This window comes from Durio zibethinus, chromosome 10, assembly GCF_047325235.1.
Source record: "Durio zibethinus cultivar Kanyao isolate XHJ-2024 chromosome 10, ASM4732523v1, whole genome shotgun sequence".
NCBI classification, from domain to species: Eukaryota; Viridiplantae; Streptophyta; class Magnoliopsida; order Malvales; family Malvaceae; genus Durio; species Durio zibethinus.
In genome coordinates this window covers 2152909-2175388 of record NC_143171.1, presented here as the reverse complement: position 1 = coordinate 2175388, position 22480 = coordinate 2152909, and the positions used below count along the sequence as shown (strand labels likewise).

General features: G+C 33.8%; 5 protein-coding genes across 7 annotated transcripts; 3 read left to right on the top strand and 2 right to left on the bottom strand.

Moving 5' to 3' along the window:
• Positions 1 to 2349: 2349 nt before the first annotated feature.
• LOC111291839 (uncharacterized) lies at positions 2350 to 5034 on the bottom strand. 3 transcript variants are annotated; one of them, XM_022883917.2, is made up of 5 exons: positions 4420 to 5034; positions 3433 to 3483; positions 3180 to 3313; positions 2917 to 3008; positions 2350 to 2826 (listed from the first exon to the last, which is right to left on the bottom strand). In XM_022883917.2, the coding sequence occupies exons 1-5, from the start codon at positions 4717 to 4719 to the stop codon at positions 2648 to 2650; spliced, it is 756 nt and encodes a 251-aa protein (XP_022739652.2). In that variant the 5' UTR covers positions 4720 to 5034; the 3' UTR covers positions 2350 to 2647. The 3 variants fall into 3 exon arrangements, with proteins under 3 accessions (XP_022739652.2, XP_022739653.2, XP_089622490.1); XM_022883918.2 differs by having other exon boundaries at positions 2350 to 2815; XM_089766364.1 differs by having other exon boundaries at positions 3408 to 3483; positions 4420 to 4707.
• Positions 5035 to 5175: 141 nt separating this feature from the next.
• Positions 5176 to 7482, bottom strand: LOC111291840 (uncharacterized). The gene is made up of 2 exons (XM_022883920.2): positions 7008 to 7482; positions 5176 to 5714 (listed from the first exon to the last, which is right to left on the bottom strand). The coding sequence occupies exons 1-2, from the start codon at positions 7248 to 7250 to the stop codon at positions 5481 to 5483; spliced, it is 477 nt and encodes a 158-aa protein (XP_022739655.2). The 5' UTR covers positions 7251 to 7482; the 3' UTR covers positions 5176 to 5480.
• Positions 7483 to 10741: 3259 nt separating this feature from the next.
• LOC111292845 (protein MIZU-KUSSEI 1) lies at positions 10742 to 12125 on the top strand. The gene has a single exon (XM_022885445.2). It carries the CDS (start codon positions 10930 to 10932, stop codon positions 11686 to 11688), a length of 759 nt encoding a protein of 252 aa, XP_022741180.2. The 5' UTR covers positions 10742 to 10929; the 3' UTR covers positions 11689 to 12125.
• A 563-nt stretch (positions 12126 to 12688) lies between these two features.
• On the top strand, positions 12689 to 14289 carry SEP2 (stress enhanced protein 2). The gene is made up of 2 exons (XM_022884900.2): positions 12689 to 13250; positions 13706 to 14289. The coding sequence occupies exons 1-2, from the start codon at positions 12936 to 12938 to the stop codon at positions 13973 to 13975; spliced, it is 585 nt and encodes a 194-aa protein (XP_022740635.1). The 5' UTR covers positions 12689 to 12935; the 3' UTR covers positions 13976 to 14289.
• Positions 14164 to 21432, top strand: DPE1 (disproportionating enzyme). Its single transcript, XM_022884898.2, has 16 exons — positions 14164 to 15334; positions 15456 to 15506; positions 16209 to 16297; positions 16420 to 16480; positions 16555 to 16633; positions 17554 to 17690; positions 17807 to 17965; positions 18067 to 18143; positions 18580 to 18719; positions 18813 to 18844; positions 18925 to 18999; positions 19808 to 19880; positions 19996 to 20084; positions 20650 to 20694; positions 20773 to 20925; positions 21189 to 21432. Exons 1-16 carry the CDS (start codon positions 14915 to 14917, stop codon positions 21291 to 21293), a joined length of 1785 nt encoding a protein of 594 aa, XP_022740633.2. The 5' UTR covers positions 14164 to 14914; the 3' UTR covers positions 21294 to 21432.
• Positions 21433 to 22480: the final 1048 nt, after the last annotated feature.

The window sequence follows — 22480 nt, the reverse complement described above, 5'->3', positions numbered from 1 at the left end:
AAAAATTAATTCAAATTCAAATCAAATTTTAAAAATTCATAATATTATACATTATCTAAAAAAACGAAATCAAATTTAATCTAATTTGAACCATTATCCTCTTATTATTATTTTTCTTTTTTTGAAAAATTAGTATAATTATTCTCATAATTACTTTACTTAATTTGTAAATGAATAATTTTATTTTGTTCTGACCGTCTAACAACAAAAAAATTATATGAATGTAATTAATAACAATTTGTTTTGTGTTAGTAAAAGGAAGATTGAGGTGTCAAACACTTCAACATTTTACAAGCACGAAGGAGGCCATAATTTAAAGATAAAAGAAAATATCGTAAGTATTGAAATTTACAATTTAAAATTTAAAATTATTAGACATCATTTTTTAAAAATTACTTAATAAATTAATTGAATTAAATTTTGGGTTGACTTTAGCATTTTCATTTATAAACTTATGTCGTGAAAAAGCTTAGCATCATTAATCTTTTTACCAAATAACTCATCTCTTGAGAATAAATCTCCATGAATTAAAACCTCCATAGTTGAATTGTCTGAAGGGGATACGACTATCAATTAAATTATTATCTTAATGCATCAACAAATTTATACATCAGATATGATGTATATACTTGCAAAAGTCACCATTAGCCGGTTGAGAGATTTTGGTTATCTTAATTATTATATCGCAATCTTGTTTATTTTTTAATAAACCATTGGACCTTATTCTCTGAAACGTCACGTTTTGAACTAAAATAACTCCAGAATTTCAGTCATATTCGCGTCTTGGTTCATGGTATTTGCCATTTACAATTTTTTTTTTTTTTTGTTTATGTGAAAATTCATGTGATTTCAACTATGTAAGAGAAAGTAAGTTTCAAATTCTAAACTGTTTAGAATATTGAAAGGACTGAAATTGGGTCGGCAGAAACGTCGTTATTGCCATGTAATATTGGAGTCTGATTCCTTATTAGAGGCGAAGTTGTATTCACAGGTGTGAAAGCTTTTCTTGAAATAAAATTAGCTGTGTTTTATTCGGCATGTAAAGCATGAAGTAAATTATTAGTAAATTTTATGCTTACGTCCTTTTATGTGATTATTAGATTTGATAATTTATATATTTATATCATGTAAAATAATAAATTTATGTAATTACATTATATTTTATATAAAAATTTTATATCATAATTAATATCAAAACGAAAACATAAAATATTTTTTTATTTTATTAAATACATAGATAATTATTATTAAAATTTTAAATTATATTATTTTTATATCATATTTATATTATATCAAATTATCATATCTTATTTTTATTTTTATAGCATATTCATATCATATCAATGTATTATATTTTAGATTATCAATTACATCAATATATTGTATTTTAGATTATCAATTATTTCATAATCGCATTATATCAACATATTATATTTTAAATTGTAAACTATTTTTAGATTTTTCCTTCGGAATCTCAGATGTGATGCCTTAAGTCCTCACCGTCCTCACCAAGCTTATGGCTTGCGTGCGTTGATTGGAGTACAGTTTCTGAGCAAGGTTCAGCTAAAGATTTAGGTCATGCAATCCGAGAATATAAAAAAAAAAAAAAAAATTACTGAGATTTGAAATCTATTAGATGTCATTTTTTTAAATATGATTACATAAATTAACTAAATCAAATTTCGGATTCCTTATAACTATTATTTTGATGGCAAACAAATTGACCAAAGTTTATTTGAACATAATAACATTTATGCTAAAAAAAAAAAAAAAACCAAAACTCAGATAAACTAAAAGAGTAAGTCCAAACATGGATTAGTTTCTGCCTTCAATATGGTTGTCGTTCTTCATAAGAAAGATACCAAGACAGACACGGAACCAAGCAGTTTTTAAGGTACGATAAAGATAAACCATCTCTTGTTGAGTTAAAACACAAGAGACTAAACCAGACTAATCAGCAGAGAGTTATCAGCAAATTGACAAGAAGAATAAATCAAACAGCATTCGAGTAGTGATAGCATTGTTTAGTGGGGCTGTGTAGAGGGAGCAGAAGCGAATGGTGTTTTGCTGATTTGTTCTCTTTATACTTCGTTATGGAGTATTTGTCTCCTACGGGCAATTAAACATGTCTCCCTTATCCCCGTTTGGTATGGAGCCCTCACTAGACTAATTGAAATATCTCTATGTTCAATCAAAATTACAAGGCCCCTAAATAATTCAGAGTTAATAACACAGAAATTAACATCCGAAAAGTAATATTAGTGCCTAAAAACTACAAGCAAACCAGCAGTAACACACAAATATAAATCTGCACGCTGTGATGGTAGAAACAAAAAGGAAGAGTGCAGGTGGAAGCTAAAGCATCTCAATCTGACTTTGTCATTTGTTTGACAAGAGGATAACTTATCAACTGGCGTAAACAAAAATTTTCTCAGATGTTTACATCTTTTAGCAAAGCAGTAATGCTTTAACTAGCAGAAAAACAGAAAGCAAAGAACCCTGACTCAAGAGGTCCGTTGCATCTCACTTCATAAATTAACACATAAAACACAGAAACAAACCTAACAGAAAATGACAAGATTCAGACATGACACAAGTAGAGAAGACAGATCCAAACTTGCGCATCACAAAGCTTGACTCTACGGTTCTACCACTTACCTCGATTGGCAAAATAGTTAAGAGCCATCCTAGAAAATCGGGTAAGAGTGAAAAATATTTGAAATATGGCTCGACCCTTTACAATTCCCTCCCTTATACTTCTTGCAGTTCGAGCCAACACTGGCCCTGATACCTCAGTTTTCTGATTGGCTACCACCTGCACCGAAGCTAATCAAGTAAAAATAAAGTAAAATTCATTGGTATCCATTTGAGTGCTAGTAGCAAGTAACTAAAAAGAGCAATAAATGCACGGATAACCTGATGAAGCAATGTCTGTTAACCCACGCAATCTCTCTTCAGCTAAGCGAACAGCTCTAGTTGAGCTTCTGACACTTTGCGTAATCCCCTGTCTGCAAAACAAACAAACAAACAATTGGTTACTATGACTTCAAGATAGAATTGTATATTATTTTTTGTTTTCTCAATCAAAAAGGGAGAAAATATATTGAACAAAAGGGGGAAAGAGAAAGGGAAGAGAGAAGAGATATCAGATCATATAATTAAACAAGTAAAATACTAACCCCAAATCACTAAGCTCCATTGTTAAGTCGCTAATCTCCATGCCTGATAGCCGAACAGCAGCCATTGTATCAGGAAGCTCTTCCCTGGTGACATCCATCAGCTTCTCTAGTGACTCTGCTGCTCTCTTGAAAGCCTTTTAGAAGAGTTAATACAAAATGGACATGTATAAAAATCATCCTTTAGGTACTTACAACATTAATTATTGAATGATAATAAAATCACTTAACTTGAAGATTTTCAAGAGTAACCAACCATAAGAGTGGGGATTGCAGAGAGAAAGAGCCAAGTTGCTGAAACTGCCACCTAGAAAAGATTTGTGGATTTGTCAGAATAATAACATAATGTTACCTCGAAATAGAATTTGCTGATTGATTGGTTAAGATAGTGAGAGAGAGCAGTCTGCAAAAACATCTGAACTAAAAAGTTTTCAAAGCAGAAGTCTTTCAAACACCACCAACATCATGGTGATTAGATCATCCTGATTTCTGAGATGATCATCTACAACAAACACCATCCACTTCACCAAGAACTAGAATGACCAGTAATGATTTTGGGAATACCCAAATCGCCAAATATGAATTTCTCTCGCTTCCTTCTTCAAGTTGATTTCATTAATGATGAGTTTTTAACTAGATATCCTATATGGTCAATATTTTGCACATATTATGAAACTAGGGCAATGTTTGGTGTATAAGATGATGGATAGGATAGGATAGGATAGGATAGGATGATAATCATCCTATACCATGTTTGATTTGTATATAAGAAAAGGATAGGATTGCAAGGAGAATTAATCATCATCCATGCATAAGATGATTCAATCCTCCTAAAGTGGAGAGGATTATTTTTAATCTAAGAGATTGAACTTACATGTCCTAGTATACCCTGAAAAATTACATCAAAAACTTAAATCGTATGAATTTTAAGAAAGCATAATTTTGACTAATAAATAAAATTATCTTATCATAATCCTCGCACACATCAAACCCATGATAGGATGCTATTATTTAATCTAATCCTATTCATAATATCATCTTATCCTAACTTACCATAATCTTGTGTACCAAACACATCCTAAATTCATTTGTATATTGTAAAATGTTGATTTAAATTTGCATTAAACTTAGTTAACTAATTATAAATACATTTCAATTTCATGTTCAAAATCAGTGCGAAATTTCCAGCAATAAGCAACCAAATTAAGGGAATTAACAATAGAAACAATAAAGGAGAACTGACAGAGCAAGCGATGACGTTGAGCACGAGGATGTGGCGGTTGGTGAGGGTCCATTGAGAGAGCTGGACAGAAGATGATCCGACGGAGGAGATATAATGAGTAGAAACCAACGGCTTAGATGATGTTGATGACGATGATGGTGAAGCCGAACCATACTCTGATCGGACGGAAAGAGAAGCGAAGCGGCGGAGCGGGAGGCGGAGATTATGGAAGCGAAAGTGCGGGCTGATGTTAGTAGGGAAAGCGCGATTGATGGCAGTGATGCTGACGTCAGCTGTCTGAAATCTCAGCCTATTCAACATTGATTCTGATTGACGTCTGCTAATTTTATTTTCTTTCTCGTAGCCTTAAAACCCTCTTATCTCTTCGCTTTGCAGTCTCCGAAGTTTTCAACTTAGAATTTCACGTTTCTTTGTTTCTTTTTCATGACTCAAAAAGAAAAAAAAAATTTTTTTGGCGTTTCCTTTATCTCAAGGGTTTTATTAGTATACTTTTGATTATAGGGAGTAACAAAGGATGGAAAGAATAAATTTTAAATAGTTTTTTTTTTTTTTGTAATAAAAAGAAAAAATCTACAATGTAGTTTTTCTGAATATGAAAAAAAAAAAATTTAAATGGTAAAATAAATGCCACTTTCATTTCAAAAAATTACATTATTTCACCAATTTAGAGGAAAAAGAATTGAAATTTGAGAAGGAAACTGTTGGTATTTAGGGGTTTAGCTCATTAAGATTTTTTTTTTAATTAAATTTAATCAGTGATCAAATATTTATACTTCAAATTTCAGATTAAACACACTTTTCAAATGAACATTTGATATTTACATGAAATAAAAGAAAATTATAATCATATTATCGTACAGGCTAAATCTTTCTGTTGGGCCCTGTCGAATTCTTTCTCTCTTGATCAGCAATGGCCACCAGTTGGCCCAAGAAAGAATTGTAATTCTGGGAATTGGAAAAGTAATCTTTTTCCAACCCAATCTCAGCGGTTGGAAAATTCCCGGTATACCAACTTCAAACTAAAGCTGAATGAATGAAAAATAGACACGTTAATATGAATACTATCTTTGGTTTCTTTGTTCACTGGTTGAACTATTCTCAGACAAAGAATCCAGGCCCAAACACTTGAGAAATGCTAGCTTAGCAAGCCTAAGATAGTGGCAAGGATGATAACAATTTTGATTTACTTCCTTTGATGAACATCCCTCCTTTTCTGCACCGTCATCTTCTCCTCTTACTATCCTCCTAGTTGTTCCTGTGGCTATCTCACCTTTTATGCTCCGGTTTTCTCCAACCTGCCATTACTCATTATCCCACAATCATATCTGCTTTTAAACAAGAAATCAAACAATTTATTGTAAATCCAAGCACACAGTTCATGGGAATAATCAGAACATCAACAAGGTATATATGTCAGCACTTTTAGTTGTTTCTCCGAACAAATTTAAGCACGGGGAACATGTTGAAGTTGCAAAGTTCCAAACAAGTTAAGATCAAGAGCAAAACAAGTTTGACAATAACCATACAAGTTGAACAAATAAAAATGAGCTTAAACTCCCCTTTGGATGGCCGTGTCCAATTGGTAGGGATTCCCACCGGCCATCCAAAGGAAGCCTAAAAAATTTGGAGACATGGTAACTTCAACAGGAACAGTCAAAGAACATCAACTACCGTCAGCACTCCTCTTCTCTCCCCCTTTTAATGGGATTAAAAATGTGCCTCCCTATGCAAATCTAAATTATACTAACGAAAAGGACAAATTTCTGAAGGTAGGGTGAGTGAATTATTAATGTAATTTAATAAATTAAAGAAAGTAACCTTCACTTCAAACAGACAAGAAGATGAAAATGAATACTGAATAGAACAAAGAATTCCAGCCTTGCATAGACAGGCGATAACCAAAAAAGATACAGGTTTGCATCATATTTCTTTACAGGAGATAATGTTAATTATAAGCATCTATGAGCACAAATCAATGCATCTTTAAGTAATTATTTTACTTAAAAAAAAAAGGAAAATTCTGGGTTTTTCTGTTCACAGGATCAAAGCTTTGCTACACACTTGATAAGTCTATAAAATTAGCAGATAGCAGTATATTTTTACCATGGGAAAAGGGAAATACCATGCTTCCAAGTTTCAAAGAAGCATAAAGTGAAAAGAAACTTCTTTTCTTTTCATAGGGAGAGAATGGATTTGTGGCAGAACTTCCTTCATGTTAAAGTAAAGTGAGAAGTAATGGAAACGTCTAAAGGTTGCGTTTGGGATGTCAAATTTCTTACTCCTACTCTCCTACTAAGAAAACACATCCATTGTTGGAAATGGTAATTTTGTTAACAAAAAAGGGACCCTCAATATTGTCCTTTATATTTCTAACATATCAAAAAAAGAAAAAGCTGATCCAAAATTATTGAAGAAATTAGCAAGAAATTCCGGTTTCTGTACCACTAGCAGCCTCTAGGTTGGTAAATGCTACTTTTCTTCTAGGCGAAGAAAACATTGACCCAGAATAAGCCGACGGTCAGACCCAACAATGAAAACAGATTGAAGAGACAAGAAAATGGCAAAGACAGGGCGAAGAAGTGGGATACCTGGGAAGCCTGGAAGCAAGTGGAGTCAAGTCTTGTGTTTTGCTTGGAAACAGGTTTTGTCTCCAACTGAGAATCGGGACAAAGGGAAGCCGAACCTGAAGAAGAGCAATCAGGGACATCCAAAGCGAAGAGGCCGAAGCAATAGAGAAGAATCATGAGAAGAAGCATGACAAGTACTTGGATCCATATAAGCCATGGGATTCTGTAGCTTTCGATTGTTAGCTCATCCCCAAATTCAAACATGTCTTGTTTTTAGTTATCTGGTCAAAAAATATATATAAACAAACAAAATTTCGAGGTAATATTGAATGGACAAAGTGTAGGTGAGGAGGAATGGGCAGGGCTGATGAAACAAGGGGGAGGAGTTTGAAGGGAGATGGGTTAAAATTCTTAGGTGAGAAAGAAGGATCTGTTAAATTTTATATATGGTTGATTGATGCCAATGGCACCCAAATATATATATCTAGATATATTGTTTTTATGAAGTGAGCTGAAGGCTGAAGCTGACTAGTTCAGAAATTATATGGAAAGTCGACAAAGGACCACACGCAAATTAGTATGCGTGCGTGGTGGAATTGCGGATCTGTTGGGAAAGCCTGAAGTGTTTTAACGTACACTAGATTGGTTTGAGTTTTGAGCGAAAAGAAAAGAAGGTTTAAAAAAAAAAAAAAAGAAAAGCTTCATCTATTTAACTGTTTTACAATATTTATCAAGTTTAATAAAAGAGTTTTATAATTTCATTTAGGGCTACTTTAGTATTGATGTTTATAGTTAAAAAAAATTTGGTTGAAAAAATACATTTAAAAATATAATAAAAAATGTGATTAAAAATTTTAAGTATTTAACATTAATGTAATTAAAATATCTAAAAAAATATATAAAATCACTTAAGTCTTATTTAAAAATAATAATTTTATAGAATGTCTCCAAATCTCATTAATTATAATATTTTTAATTTTTAAACTATGATTTTTTATATTAAAAACTATATATCTTTTTTCATCTCATTAATAAAAAATTGCTAACATTTTTTTTAAAAATTATTCAAGTAATAGTATAAATTAAGGAGGATATTTGAAAAAAATAAATTCTTAATAATACACTATCATTGATAACGTGATATATATAATTTGAATAAAATATCATTTTGTAATTATCATATATGAATAGTTACTTGTTTGTGTATGTTGGTATGATTAATATTAAAATTAAGCATGATTATTTTATTATGGCATAAAAATACATCAAATATTTTAAATTAATAATTTTTTTATAATAAAACCAAATTTTTTGTATAAACAGCTGTGGAGCAGCGCGTAAATGTACAGAAAAAGAGCAAAGCACGTGCACATCACGTTCCTTGGAGAAGCGTGGCTCTGTAGCTTGAACCAATTAACGTCAACCACAAACCAACACCGTCCATGATGGAGGCGACCGCGGTGGAAAAGCGTAAAAAGGAAAAGGGCAAACACACAACAGTAAAAAAGGAACCGCGGAACTGCCACGTGCTAGCCATGTGAGGAGGATAACGTGGATACACTAATCAGTTGCCACGTTTCAAATTATAATTTAATCAACCTCATATCCTTACATCGACCTTCCAAATAAAATTTACGGGGAATTGAGTTCCTGACTCACAAGCCAAGAACGCGACTTTTCGAAAATAATTCGGCTCTGGGGCTGTTGAATGAGGGGCCAGTGGGTCGGGAACAAAGTGAGATGGATGGGGACCACCGCACAGATTCAATTTGTCAATAAGCTGGTGTCAGAAGGTTAAGTCGGTGCTTTTCCCATTGTTTTCATATATTGATGATTTGATTAATTATTTCTAAATACAGAATCCAATAATTCACACCACGCCTCAACGACTATTTTTCCTTTGTATGCTCAAATTACTACCATTTCGTTTGTGTCATAAATGAGGAAAAAAAAAATACCACAAATTTAAATATAAAAAAAAAATTTATTTGAAAAATAAAATATCTCATATTTAATAATTAAAAATAATAATTCAAAATCATACATTCAAAATAATTTTAATAAATGATTAGATTTGAATTTAAAATTTTCATTTTTATATCAAAATAAATTATTTTTATCAATTAAATAACCTTTTTATCGGTGAGGAAAAATTATTTTAATTGATAAGATGGTTAACCTTTGGGCAAGCATGACATACTATCCATGACAAATACAAGATTTTAAAAAATCAAAGGAAAATTGCAAGGATTTGCTCCCATGGAGGGTAGCACAATAGATAGCATTAATCCTCGATATCAAGCAATTTTAGTGAGATTTTAAGAGCGGTCCTAAATGTTGTTGACAAGGGCACATCAAAGCTTAAGCTAGGGAACAATGTTTTTTTTATAAGTAGCAATTGGTAGATGAAATTGAGTTGGAACACTTCAAAGTAGGATTTTTTTATTAAAAAAATCTAGTTTTGCGTTCGAATTTTTTAAGTTTGGTAATCATATTGTTTAGATTTGAATCATTAGATTTAAATAACTTGTTATTCAATTTATTTAGTTTTAAAGTTTAATAAAATAATTTAGAAACATATAATTTTGAATAATTTTAAATCTGAATTAATTTTAATTTAAATTATTGATTTTTTTTAAAAATCAAATAATCATATTTAAGCTTGAAAAGATTAAAGAAATATTTTGAGTTTGAATCGGTTTTGTCAACTCTGATCTTTCCTTGTGGAATGTAAAAGGGTTCTTATAATTATAATTAAAACAACATCCACTAAATTAAACTCAAATTGTTAGGGGGAAAAAAAAAAGAGAGGAAATTTAGTTACTCAACCCCTTGGAAAAATAAAACCCAAGAGAACCTAATTAGATTTAACAAGGAGGAAGTCTTATTTTGATGCCTTTTAATTTAAATTTGATTATTCATGTATTTATATTACGTAAAATTTTAAATTTATATATTTATATTATATTTTAAATAAAAATTACATATTATAATTCGTGTTGATATAAAAAATATATAATATATTTTTTAAATTTTAAATTTTATTTATAATAATTATTAAAATATTAATTTATATTAATTTAATATTTTTTATTTATATTATATTAATATCGTATTATTTTATTATATTTTAAATTATCGGATCTACTTGAATCCCTCATGGCCAGCCCATCAAATGAACACTTACAATACTGGCCTTCCGAACTTTAATTTGGAGCAACCTTCCCAAGAAAAACAGAACCTTGAAGACAGGTTTTACATATCAATTCCATTCATTTTCAAACTTCGCCCTTGGGCTTTTGATTTGTGACTAGGCTTGGTTCTTTTAAGCCCTCCTCGTGCTAGAAGTGCTGAAAAAGCTTGGGTGGCTTGAAATTTAGTTGTAACAAAATCCAATATAGGGAATAAAAACCTGTCAATTTCAGTTAAAGCTGTCACCGATATTTCATAGCTTTGTTTATTTTTTTCTAATCATTAATAACATTTCTTCTACGATTACTAATTTACAAGTATAATCCCGTTTTAGAACACAATTTTGTACGTAAATTTCATGCATGAGATGAACCAAAACAAGGGAATTTCATTCATTCCCTTGGTAGTTGATATTTTATATGCTCCCTGGTCTCCATATTTCCTCCCCAACTGTCCGAAGCACTTGGAAACGAAATTATCTCTCTTATCTGTTCAAATTTCAATGTAAATATTGCATGAAAATGGAGTAACTAACTTTATTTCCATACTATTCTAGCTATGGTATGTTTGGATTTTCAAAACCTGATAAAGAGGCAAAGCCTTAGGAGATAATATTTGACCTTATTTGTAAGGTCTATCCAATGCCTCAAGCCAGTACCTAACCTGACGATCATCTCTCTCTCTCACCTTCTCTTCCTCTCTCCATCTCTCGGATGGGCCTCATCCATTCCTGGTTTATCAACGTCCATTAATGGGGGAGTCCAGACCTGAAACCAGCGCCCCTACCTCCCGCAGGGATGAAGCTCAGGCACCAGCAACCCCTACAACCCCAAAAGCTCCTATAACACCACGCCAGCCGATTTCCCTTGTCCAGCCATCCCAAAAGAACAAGAAAAATAAACCAAAAATCGTTCGTGTCTTTCGATCCGTTTTTCGTTCATTCCCTATCATCAACCCTACATGCAAGTTCCCAACCATCCCTGTCGGGTTACCGACGGACACTAACAAATGCAGTTCAGGAACTAGAGTGACCGGAACTTTGTTCGGATATCGTAAAGGTAAGGTAAGTCTTTCCGTGCAGGAGAACCGTAAGTGCCTCCCTTCGTTAGTTGTTGAGTTGGCCATGCAAACCAACGTGCTACAAAAGGAATTGAGTGCCGGGATGGTAAGGATTGCCCTGGAATGTGAAAAGAGAGCTGAAAAGGATAAGGTAAAACTATTCGATGAACCTTTGTGGACAATGTATAGCAATGGGAAAAAAACTGGATATGGGGTTAAGCGAGAGGCCACGGAAGAGGATTTGAACGTGATGGAACTCCTCAAAGCGGTGTCAATGGGGGCTGGCGTGTTGCCAGGGAATTCCGAGACTGAGGGCCAAGATGGAGAGTTAGCCTACATTAGGGCCTATTTCGATCGTGTTATTGGCTCCAAGGATTCCGAGACTTTTTACATGTTGAGCCCAGATGGGAACAATGGGCCTGAGCTCAGTATATTTTTTGTGAGGATCTGATTCTGATTTAGTCCAAATATGGAGTTGATCAACAGGCTGATGAGGCTGACGTACATCAGGGGGTTCACTTGATTAACATTGTGATGTTGAATCATGAATATATATCCTCCTGGTATGTGAAAGGCTGATAGGGATTTTTAGATGCAGTTGGGTAGAGAGTCTAATCAATTTGATTGATCAGAACACCCCATTACTAAGGTGTTCTAGGATTCCACCAAGGCAGCATTGTATACTTTTTCTTTTCATTTTTGTTTCCGTGAAAGGTTTTGTTTTTCTTTTATCAATGAACAATTGTAGCTTACTGTTAAAAAGGGATTATTATTTTTCACTATCAATAGCTAGGTTTTGCAAGTTTCCATTATCAGTTATATAAAAGCTTGTTCAGCCCTGCTACTACTAGCTCTAACCTTAAAATTTTGTACAACTTGGATACATACAAAATTTGGATTAAAGCCAAACTTGAGATCTATTAGATCGAGAAATGAGTTAATTTAGATTAAGTATTTTAAACATTGGACTTACGCAATTTTCAAGTTAAATCAAGTTTTTAAATTTCATACATATATAAGCCATAACATAGTAATATATTTCAAATTCATATTTGTAAACGTATTTCAAATCAAGTTTCAATCTCTTAGTTGAGTTCAAATAGCTCTAATTTTATAACTAATCAAATGTTCTGAAAAGAAAAACATATAACTCCTACATGTTGAGTTCAAAAACATGTAACTCCAATATTTGTAACAAGATAAGCTGAAGATTCATCTTTTTGTCCTGTTTTTTACGTACTAACAACTAACAACCATTTGTTTTTAGCTAAAGTATGCCTACAGTCCAGCCTCATAGTACCTGATATATCAAGATCACAACTGCACAATCCAACCATCTGAACAAAATTAACCACACTCAACCATGAAAAAGGGGCAAAAGTAACCAAACCAATGATGATCAACGACTATTTGACATAAAAGAAAAAGATCACTTTTATGATAATAGCGACAGGTCGTTGAATGCAGTACCTACAAACTATTCCATCTTTCTGATAGCCACGTTATCGAACCAAAATCCTCTCCTTACTATTCTCCATCACCATCGACCGCCTGGCCTAATAAACAAACAAAGAAAAAGTCCCAGACGTGGATTCATAAACCACCACCAAGGTTCCAAAAACACAATCCTCAAAACACCCCAAGATTCTAGGAATCCCCAAAACCAATCCCCCAACTGAACCCTGTTATTTTTTTTCTATGGCCACGGTGGCGCGTGCAATACATTGTGAGCTACTTTCCAATAAACCTGGGGCTAATACTAGGAGAGAATTGGGTGGTCAGGTTTCGATTCCGGCTCAGAGAGTGAAAGTGAGTGAACCTGAGAATGGAAAGATAGTGTTGCAGCCGAGGTTGTGTACTTTAAGATCGTATGGTTCGGATCGAGGTAGGGTGTTGAAGACAAGAAGGGAAGAGGGTGATGAAGTTTCCCCGTTTTTCGAGACGTTGTCTGAGTATATTGAGAGCTCCAAGAAGAGCCAAGACTTCGAAATCATCTCTGGTCGCCTCGCCATGGTAATTAAATTCTCTCACTGCTAGACTGACTGCTTTTGTTCCTGTGAAAGAGTCTCGTTATTGAGCTCAACTGCTCAAGCACGTTTGTGTTCGGAGTTTTATCAGAACAATCAAACTTTGAACTGGACAAGTTTGTGTTTTTCTTGCCCTGTTTGAGTTCCATGTGGTAATTGGTAGCCTATTAGGTCTCATCTCAGATAGTTGGAAATAAAAGATTTTGACCATAGTAACAGAAAGCTTGACCCTATCAGGAAATTGGGAAAAACTTTCTAGGCTTAGAGAAACTGTTGTCGTACTAATTGTTTTAATCAAATTAATACTCGTCTTTTGAAGAGAGATATGGCTGTAAACTGAGTTATACCATTGCCATCAATATTGTAGGGTTAATGGTGTTTACTTTTTGAAGCATTGGCTAACAGAGTAAACATTAATCTAATGGTGATTATTTTTTGCAGGTTGTGTTTGCAGCAACAGTAATAACAGAGTTTGTGACGGGAAACTCCCTATTTAGGAAGATGGACTTGCAAGGGATTGCTGAAGCTGCTGGTGTATGCTTAGGGGCCATGACTTGTGCTGCTGCTTTTGCTTGGTTATCTAGTGCTCGGAACAAAGTTGGTCGAATCTTCACTGTCAGTTGTAACACATTTATTGATTCAGTGATCGACCAAATTGTCGATGGATTGTTCTATGAATCTGATCCTAGTGACTGGTCTGATGATATTTGAAATAATTCAGGAATTGTAATTATATTTAATCATAATATAGAGAAGCAAAGGCAAGGTGTCTCACTGTCTATATAGGTGGGATCTCCCTTTCAGAGAAACAATAATATGTGGAGATCCTGGAAAAGAAATTAGAGGTAGAGATGAGTAAGTAGGAGTTGTTACAGCAAATCTTATGCAATCAGAACTCAGAAGGCATGTAAATGAAGGGAGATGTGACTGAAGTGCTAGTTTCTAGTGTCAGCCTATCTCATGTGAGATTATAGCTGTTAATTCGTATGGAATTATAGTAATCAACCAGTGGAGTTATGCTTAAATTGAGAGTTGAAACCTGTTGCTGTGTCATTTATTCTTCTGTTATATGTAGTTTAATGCTTTAAGATTCTGGTGGAGAATGCAATTAGCTAGCACAGTTATAGCACAGTTATATAAATGGAGTCCTTAGTATTACTATTGGAGGATGGGAGGCATAACCTGGAGATGATTGATTCCTTATGTTGAGGCCTGGAATCTGTATTTGGTTACAGTTGGCAGCTCTGGATGGTAACATGCAAGAGATTTTCCTTCATCTCCTGATTGAAGTCAATTCCAATTTTCCACTCCCCAAGACTCCTCGATATGATTCCCAAAAAAAAAACAAAAGCCCTTCTTGGGATGAATAGAAAATTAGAAACCAACATGGGATAACGTTTCTTTGGACCATAATTGAAAGCCAGCGCCAATTATTATGCAAAAAAATCTATGAAAGGAAGCCCATCAGGCCATCACTGCACGTGCATCCCATGCTTTGCCTCGTGGCCAAGTGCCACCCCAGCTGCTTGGCTCCGCCTCCGACAACTGTGCGCCCAGCAATCATTTCAAACTGATTGATTTTAAAACCATCGATTCATTTTCTCTCTCAATTTATTCACATTCCCAAATCACAAATGTTTGCAAATTGTTATGGCCATTCTTAGCTCTCTCTCTTTTCTCTCTTCCTCTCCTTTCTCTCCTCTGTTCCATCGTTCATCATCTCCACTCTCTTCCCCTCCTTTCTCTCCTCTGTTCCATCGTTCATCATCTCCACTCTCTTCCTTTCCTTTCAGTCTGTTCTTCAAACCCAAAACTCGGAGGACCCAATCTCTTAGCCTTCGCTTTCGTAACGACGCCGTTTCCTCCGCTTTCTCCGGCCTCGAAGTCGGTGAGGACTTACCGCTTGATTACGGTGATTGGCTTCCCAAGTCCGATCCAAACCAGCGGAGAAGAGCCGGTATTTTGCTCCACCCGACGTCGTTTCGTGGACCCTATGGCATTGGCGATCTTGGCGAAGAAGCTTTTCGCTTCATTGACTGGCTACATTTAGCTGGCTGCTCTGTTTGGCAGGTACCATCTCCATTATCCCCCTTTCTAACGCATCGTTTCGTTTCCATGCTGAGTCACAGAATCTAGGAAAAATCAAATTTTATGACACGTATTGATGAATGAAAATTGATTGTGAATGCAGGTGCTTCCCCTTGTTCCTCCTGATGAAGGAGGATCACCATATGCAGGCCAGGTGCTGCTTCACTAATATGTTCTTAATTATTTGTTTTCCTGTTTCAATAACTATTTTTTTTCTATGATTTCACCGTATCCAACATGCTTCAGAAAGAAGAATCCTGAAATTTTGTTCACTTACTTGGGCTTTTTACTACTCATTCTTAGGAGTGTAATTGAGTCGAGCTGAATTGATACAGTGAAAAACTTGTGCTTGACTCGAAATTCGCTATTAGAAACTTAGCTCGAGTTTGATCAAGTTTTAATTTTCAAGTTAGAGCTCGACTCCAAATAAAATTAAGCTATTCTAACTCATTTAATAAAAATGAACTTGATTCTCATACTCGATTTCAAGTTTGATTATGTGTTAAAACTCGAGCTCAAATTAACGTATATAGAGGTAAAATAGTAAATTTTTAATTAAAATAATTAGAATATATTAAAATTTAAAAGCTCGATTATGTTTATGAGCTGCTCAAGTTGGACATTAGGATATTCAAATTTAACTCGCTCAATACTAGGACATTAGGACATTAAGTCGATCTGCTTCAGTATCGAGCAAGTTGAGTTTAAACTCGACTCAACAATGACCAAGCTAAATTTATATTTTATCTTAGTGAACCTGAATAGCTTGCGAGCATTGATTTGTTATTTACTTCTCTACTCATACTCATAGGTCTACATAACATTGTGTAGTTTTCCTTGTTAATTGTCCTTTCAGGATGCAAATTGTGGTAACACTTTCTTGATTTCACTTGAAGAGCTTGTTAAAGATGGTTTGCTTACGAGGGAAGAGCTTCCACAACCAATGTAAGGATTTTTTTTTTCTTTTTGAGTTAACTGTTATATTCAGGCTAAATTATAGTATGATCAATGACAGTCTAATTATGTTCTCACTTATGTTTTAACTTCCTATTATATCATTTGTGCAGTGATTCTGACCGTGTTTGCTATTCTACTGTTGCTAACTTGAAGGATCCTATGATAAGTAAGGTAAAGGATCCTCTGAATGCCACTTCTTTTTTTAGTTAGCTGTGCCCAGTTCAACTCACATTATCATTTTTTAGGCTGCAGAAAGGCTCCTCTTGTCTGATGGAGAACTTAAAAATCAGCTTGAGGCTTTCCATAGAGATCCTATCATATCAAGTGAGCTATTTATTTTCCATATAATTGCACATTGTTATATTCCTATTTACTTCTAGTAGTAGTCATTTACATATTTACTGAGCTTCAGTCTGCATTTGACTGTTTTATTCCTATATGAATTTGTGGAGTTTGGGGGTGAAAGGTTTTTGGTGAAAAAAGAAGATTGCTTTTTGTGGGATTGAAAGGGGAGTATTTGTAAGACTCTGTTTTCGAGATCGTTAAAGTCTAAATTTGTTCCCTGTACCATCTCAATTCTGTTGTTTTAGTGCCTCTACTCCAATTTTAATGGATATAGTCCCTTAACTTTTATTGAAAGTAGATTTAAAGACAATTGATGATAATATTAATATTTTGCCTTTAGTTTTGATGAAAAGGAATTTTAGTGATTACTTGGCATGATTTTTTGGCTATGTGACACATTAGCCTAAAATTTTTCATATTTTATTTTAATTAAATAATAAATATCTTTAAATTTTTTTAAAAAAATTTAATATATTTTTATAAAAATAAAGTTTTTCTTTACTAATGTGTGCTGGGTGATAAAAAAGTTCAGGTTAGCATGTTATGTCATCAACAAACAAGCCATGTAGTCAAATTTAATTGTAGAAGTTAACGCCGTTATCAGTTATCCTTAAATCTACTTTTAATTAAAGTATAGGAGTAAATTCATTAAAATTAGACTAGAGGGAATAACCAACAAAACTTAGTAGCTCCATTAGTATTTTTTAGTTTACCTTAATCTGTTAAGTATTCTCATGAGAATAATAAAAAGAAAAAGGGAGTAAAAGTATTCAGCAGTTTATTTATTTTTCATATACTGAAATTAACGAGTTCCTTTCCATTACCTTTGAGTTTGAGTTGTTTGGCCATTGGAGGCCTTTCTTCATGTGATCATTTAAGTTGGTTTTTAAATTTTGTAGGCTGGCTTGAAGATTCAGCTTATTTCGCTGCTATCAATGACAGTTTAAAAACATTCAGTTGGTATGACTGGCCTGAACCTTTGAAAAATCGCCATCTTGCAGCCTTGGAAACCATATACCAGGAAAAAAAGGATTTTGTATGATCTGGATCTCTTTTAATGAAAATATTGGTTCAATAGTCTCAATAGTCTCCTACATTATCTACCTAATTTAGATGCTAATATCACTGGCTGCTCTTGCTTTCACTTGGCAGATAAATTTGTTTATTGCTAAACAATTCCTATTCCAAAGACAGTGGCAAAAAGTTCGCAACTATGCACGAATGAAGGGAGTCAGCATAATGGGAGACATGCCCATTTATGTAGGTTATCACAGTGCTGATGTTTGGGCTAATAAGAAACATTTTTTGCTGGTGAGGAGTTTATTTATGCATATAAGTGGTAATAATTTAAGCATGCCCCAAAGTATTCAATTATTGGTTTTGGCTACAAATTTGTTTATTCTCATTGGCAGAATAGGCATGGTTTTCCTAGGCTTGTCAGCGGTGTTCCTCCCGATGCCTTCAGTGATACTGGTCAGCTATGGGGGAGGTTTGTACTACATAAAAACAAGTTTATCTGCATGTTTGAAATATAAATAATTATTTTTTCATAAATGTTATTGTCTGTGCTTGTAAAAGCAAGGTATTGTTTCATTTGTTCATTCATTTTGAAGATTCATTAGAAAACAAATTACATGTACCTGACAATTACTTCTCTCTACAGTTTCTCACTTGTTTTTTTTTATTGCTATGCACTTCTGTTGTTGATTTTATAACAAAAGGTTAGGAGTCTTGAATTCAATAGTTTTTGACAATTGGCTGAACTCACCAACGGTTTCAGTCATAGCATGTAATCCTGAGTCATATATTTTGCTTATCCTGATTTTCTTGCTCGTATTTTCTCTTGAGTTACTTGTACAATTTACACTTTATGCTAGTTTCTTGCTACAGTAGTCATCTTTAATCAAGGTCATGCTTTAATTCAGCCCTCTATATGATTGGAAAGCCATGGAGAAAGATGGATTTTTATGGTGGATACGTCGCATTAGACGTGCACAGAATCTTTATGATGAATTCAGGATAGACCACTTTAGAGGATTTGCTGGCTTTTGGGCTGTCCCTTCTGGTGAGATGTTGTAAACTATACTGACCAGAATGGTGCTTGTGAGAAATGTATGTTACACTGAAACCAAATTACTAACACAATTAATCTATGCAGAAGCGAAAGTTGCCATGGTTGGACGATGGAAGGTCAGGTTCTATAATTCTGGTCATGTTAAAATTTCCTTTAATTGTGCCATTCACTGCTGATATTATTTCCATGATAGTAGGTTGGTCCACATAAATCCTTATTCGATGTGATCTCCACAATAGTTGGAAAGATTGATGTCATAGCAGAAGATCTGGTATGTTCTACCAGATAGAATATGGAGAATGTATTTTTATCCTTTGTTTTGTTTACTTGCTGTGGTTTCTATTTGTTATTTTTTTCACGTCTCTTCCCCAAGGAAACTGTCTAAATACTTAATTCTTCAATAAATCTTAATATGCCTACATTAAACGTTTTGTATTTGAGTGGCATTTCAGCTACTTTATAGATATTGAGTAAATTATAACTTGTCTTGGTATAGTTCAATATTCTTGCTTCTATTTGCAGAAACCCGTTACATGATGTTTTCTCTCACTTAAGGGGGAGAAAGATCATGTGAGCTATGATTTGAGCTAATTCAATTTACAGTGAGCTCTGGTTCAATAATTTAGTTGATTTTGAATGGTGTACAAGTTGCGTGTTATGTTGCTTGTTATGATTTTTGGGCATCATTTGATGCATCATTTCTATTTCATGTACAATTGTTCTTCTGTCTGCATGCCTAGGTGTTACAAAAATATAATATAATAGTGAGAAACACCAGTAATATAGATAAAGCATAATCATAATGGCTGAGCACCATTAAGGATCATTTAATTAATCATAAACTAAATTGCAGTTTATTCTCATTCCTGCATTGCATGCACTACTAAACAAATCATTGGTGTCTTTGTGCTGCTTGTTTTCTGTATGTTTCCCTTGATTTTTTTTTTTTTTTTGCAATAATTTTTGATTATCAAGGATGCTGAGGATATTTGGGGTTCAGTAGCAAACATTTTGTTTGTCTCCCTAATTGATCTGCTTCTGCTATGCAAGCTCTCATCTTTTTGGTTGTCACATGGCAGGGAGTTATAACTGAGGATGTAACTCAGCTTAGAAAATCTATTGGAGCACCTGGAATGGCTGTTCTCCAGTTTGGTAATATGTTATTGCTAATCAACTGTGATGACATCTTTTTAAATTGTCAGTTTTGACCGATGGCCTCTAAATTGGCGTTCTAATTTTTTTCTTGTCCCATTTTCTCTTGGTCTAGGTTTCGGCAGTGACTCTAGCAACCCTCATTTGCCTCACAATCATGAGCACAATCAAGTTGTATACACTGGAACACATGATAATGACACGGTAAAGCTCCTTCAAGAAATGGTTCTTTGTTGATGTCTTACCGTATTTTTGGTTTCTTGGCTGGTTGAAAGTTGGAATGATACATGCTAGGAATGATAGGTGCCATTGGGAAATTTATTCCATGGGAACAAATTTCATTAATCTATTTATCAAATACAATTTGAAATAAAACAAGCTCAAAATTCTGGATTTGCAATAATGGAAATCACCACAAGACAAAACCAGTCAAGGCAAAAACTCAAATAGATATGAAAGTACTTATTTGTATCAATTTTCAGCTAAAATAATCAAAATAACAACCACATAAACAACAATGCCTTAAGGGAATCATCCATGTCTAGAATACTACTAATATCTGGAGCAAACATCCAAAGTTAGGAAAATGTCTTGATCTTAGAATATATAATACGGAGGAGGACTAGTATGGAAAATGATTGAGAGAGAAAGGTGAGGTAAGAAATTTGAAAATTGATCTGGTTAAAAGCATATTGTTGTCTGGTTTGACAAATTATGTTATCAAATTCTTTGATATTGCATACTAATAGTTAATTTGACTGTCTCATAGATCCAAGGTTGGTGGAGCAATTTGTTGGAACAAGAGAAGTCCAATGTGAGTTTTCTTTGTTATGCTAAAGCTTCTGATCAGCTTTATCAAGTCATGTTTGTCTTACTTCAGAAATTGTCTCAGGTATTGAAGTACCTTCATATCACCGAAGAAGATCAGATCTCATGGGCACTGATCGGAGCTGCACTTTCCTCAGTAGCTCAAACTGCAGTAATAACCATGCAGGATATTCTTGGGCTAGGGAGTTCTGCCAGGATGAACATTCCTGCAACAGAGGTAAAGATAGTGTCCTTAAACGTGTGCATATGAATGTGCAATGAACTGTGGCATGAGCTGACCCAGGTTCATGCATCTAGAACATTGTTAATTGAGGAATAGAGCATTTATGATGGTTTAAATTATCGTATCTTTATCATCAAGAGAAAGGGGCCAGATGGAAAAAGGAAGTATTTTGTGCATTTTAAGTGTAACATATCCAAACAAAGATGGATTTTGACAAATCTCATTGTGACTTTTTCTTTGATAACTACTGTGTGCAGATTGGGAACTGGAGTTGGAGGATACTTAATTCCATGAGTTTTGATTGCTTAGAGAGAGAAGCATTAAAATTAAGAGATATGCTTTCCACGTATGGGCGAATGTAGTCGAGGTAAGCTGAGATCTTTCTTTCCTCAGTCATTACCATGTATCGAAAAACAATCTGTCTAGCTTTCAATAAGTGTTTTTCTGATGATTGAGGTTTTAGAGTTAAATTTAATAAAAAGGTTGAACTGTCCTTTAATATCTCTAGCTCGTCATTAATTGCTTGTTTCTAGTTACTGTTGATTGTCACTCATGGTAAAGAAGTCAGTCACTAGCTTCATGGAGGGGACCTGAAACTCAAACCCCCTCTTCAAACCCTTTTTCTTTCAGTTTAAAACTCATAACCTAATGCTGGACATTATGAGCTTGAATCCTTCTGTGATTGTTCAAGCTTCTGAGTAGTTGAAATTTTAAACATCTACCACTAGAAAAGCTGTGAATGGTAGCATACTTGTTCATAACAATGCAAGTGTTACAAATGTGCTTAATTTTGCAGAGTCATGGAAATTATTTGTGCAATTGCCAATCTTTTTAATTACAAAGCTTGAAAAAACAAAACAAGGCACCAAATGATGATAAATAAATAATTATGTGAAATACCAATGTACCTAGGCAGCATAAACTTCTTTGGCCTCATGTTGTAGTACTTTAGTTAATGTGATGAACAAATTGCGGAATCAAAGATGAGAATTCATTTTATAAGAAACAGAAACTGCCTGTTTATATTCATTCCAGTTGAAACTACAAATTGGAGTTTAAGTTTAGCAATAGCAAATTTAATTTAATCATTATTAATTCAAACAATTGCAATTTGTATTGTCATTTTAATCTTCTCATAGCTTCTATCCCATTCAAACAGATCCTAACCAGAGTAAAGCCATTGGTAAATCTAATCAACTTAACTGAAACTATTTTCGGGTTTTGCATTGGTTCCTTGGGTAAAAGGTTGAATAAATGGAACCACACATCTCGATATATATATATATATATATATAGACACACACACACACACAATACATGCATTGTAGAAACAAAATGGATCAAATATGTCTGTTTCTGATGGAAAAAGCTGCCTTACATTGAATCTACCACCTATAATATTTTTTTTAGATAGTTAAATATTGAATCTTAATAATTAAAATTCTTATATTTTATGAATGAATCACGTGATTATTTCATTTAGGAGTAAAGAAGATTTTCTCTTGAACTTGATGTTTAATTCAAATGATTCACTCATTTTTTATTTTTT

Coding starts and splice junctions, on each gene's coding strand:
- LOC111292845 (XM_022885445.2), top strand. CDS start 10,930: ATGGGGGAGTCCAGACCTGAAACCAGCGCCCCTACCTCCCGCAGGGAT.
- LOC111291839 (XM_022883917.2), bottom strand. CDS start 4,719: ATGTTGAATAGGCTGAGATTTCAGACAGCTGACGTCAGCATCACTGCC. Junction 3,484..4,419: donor TCAACGTCATCGCTTGCTCT/GTCAGTTCTCCT, acceptor AATCTTTTCTAG/GTGGCAGTTTCAGCAACTTG. Junction 3,009..3,179: donor ATGGAGCTTAGTGATTTGGG/GTTAGTATTTTA, acceptor TTTGTTTTGCAG/ACAGGGGATTACGCAAAGTG.
- SEP2 (XM_022884900.2), top strand. CDS start 12,936: ATGGCCACGGTGGCGCGTGCAATACATTGTGAGCTACTTTCCAATAAA. Junction 13,251..13,705: donor TCTCTGGTCGCCTCGCCATG/GTAATTAAATTC, acceptor TATTTTTTGCAG/GTTGTGTTTGCAGCAACAGT.
- DPE1 (XM_022884898.2), top strand. CDS start 14,915: ATGGCCATTCTTAGCTCTCTCTCTTTTCTCTCTTCCTCTCCTTTCTCT. Junction 20,085..20,649: donor GAACACATGATAATGACACG/GTAAAGCTCCTT, acceptor ACTGTCTCATAG/ATCCAAGGTTGGTGGAGCAA. Junction 20,695..20,772: donor TGGAACAAGAGAAGTCCAAT/GTGAGTTTTCTT, acceptor AAATTGTCTCAG/GTATTGAAGTACCTTCATAT.
- LOC111291840 (XM_022883920.2), bottom strand. CDS start 7,250: ATGTTTGAATTTGGGGATGAGCTAACAATCGAAAGCTACAGAATCCCA. Junction 5,715..7,007: donor CTTGCTTCCAGGCTTCCCAG/GTATCCCACTTC, acceptor GAGTAATGGCAG/GTTGGAGAAAACCGGAGCAT.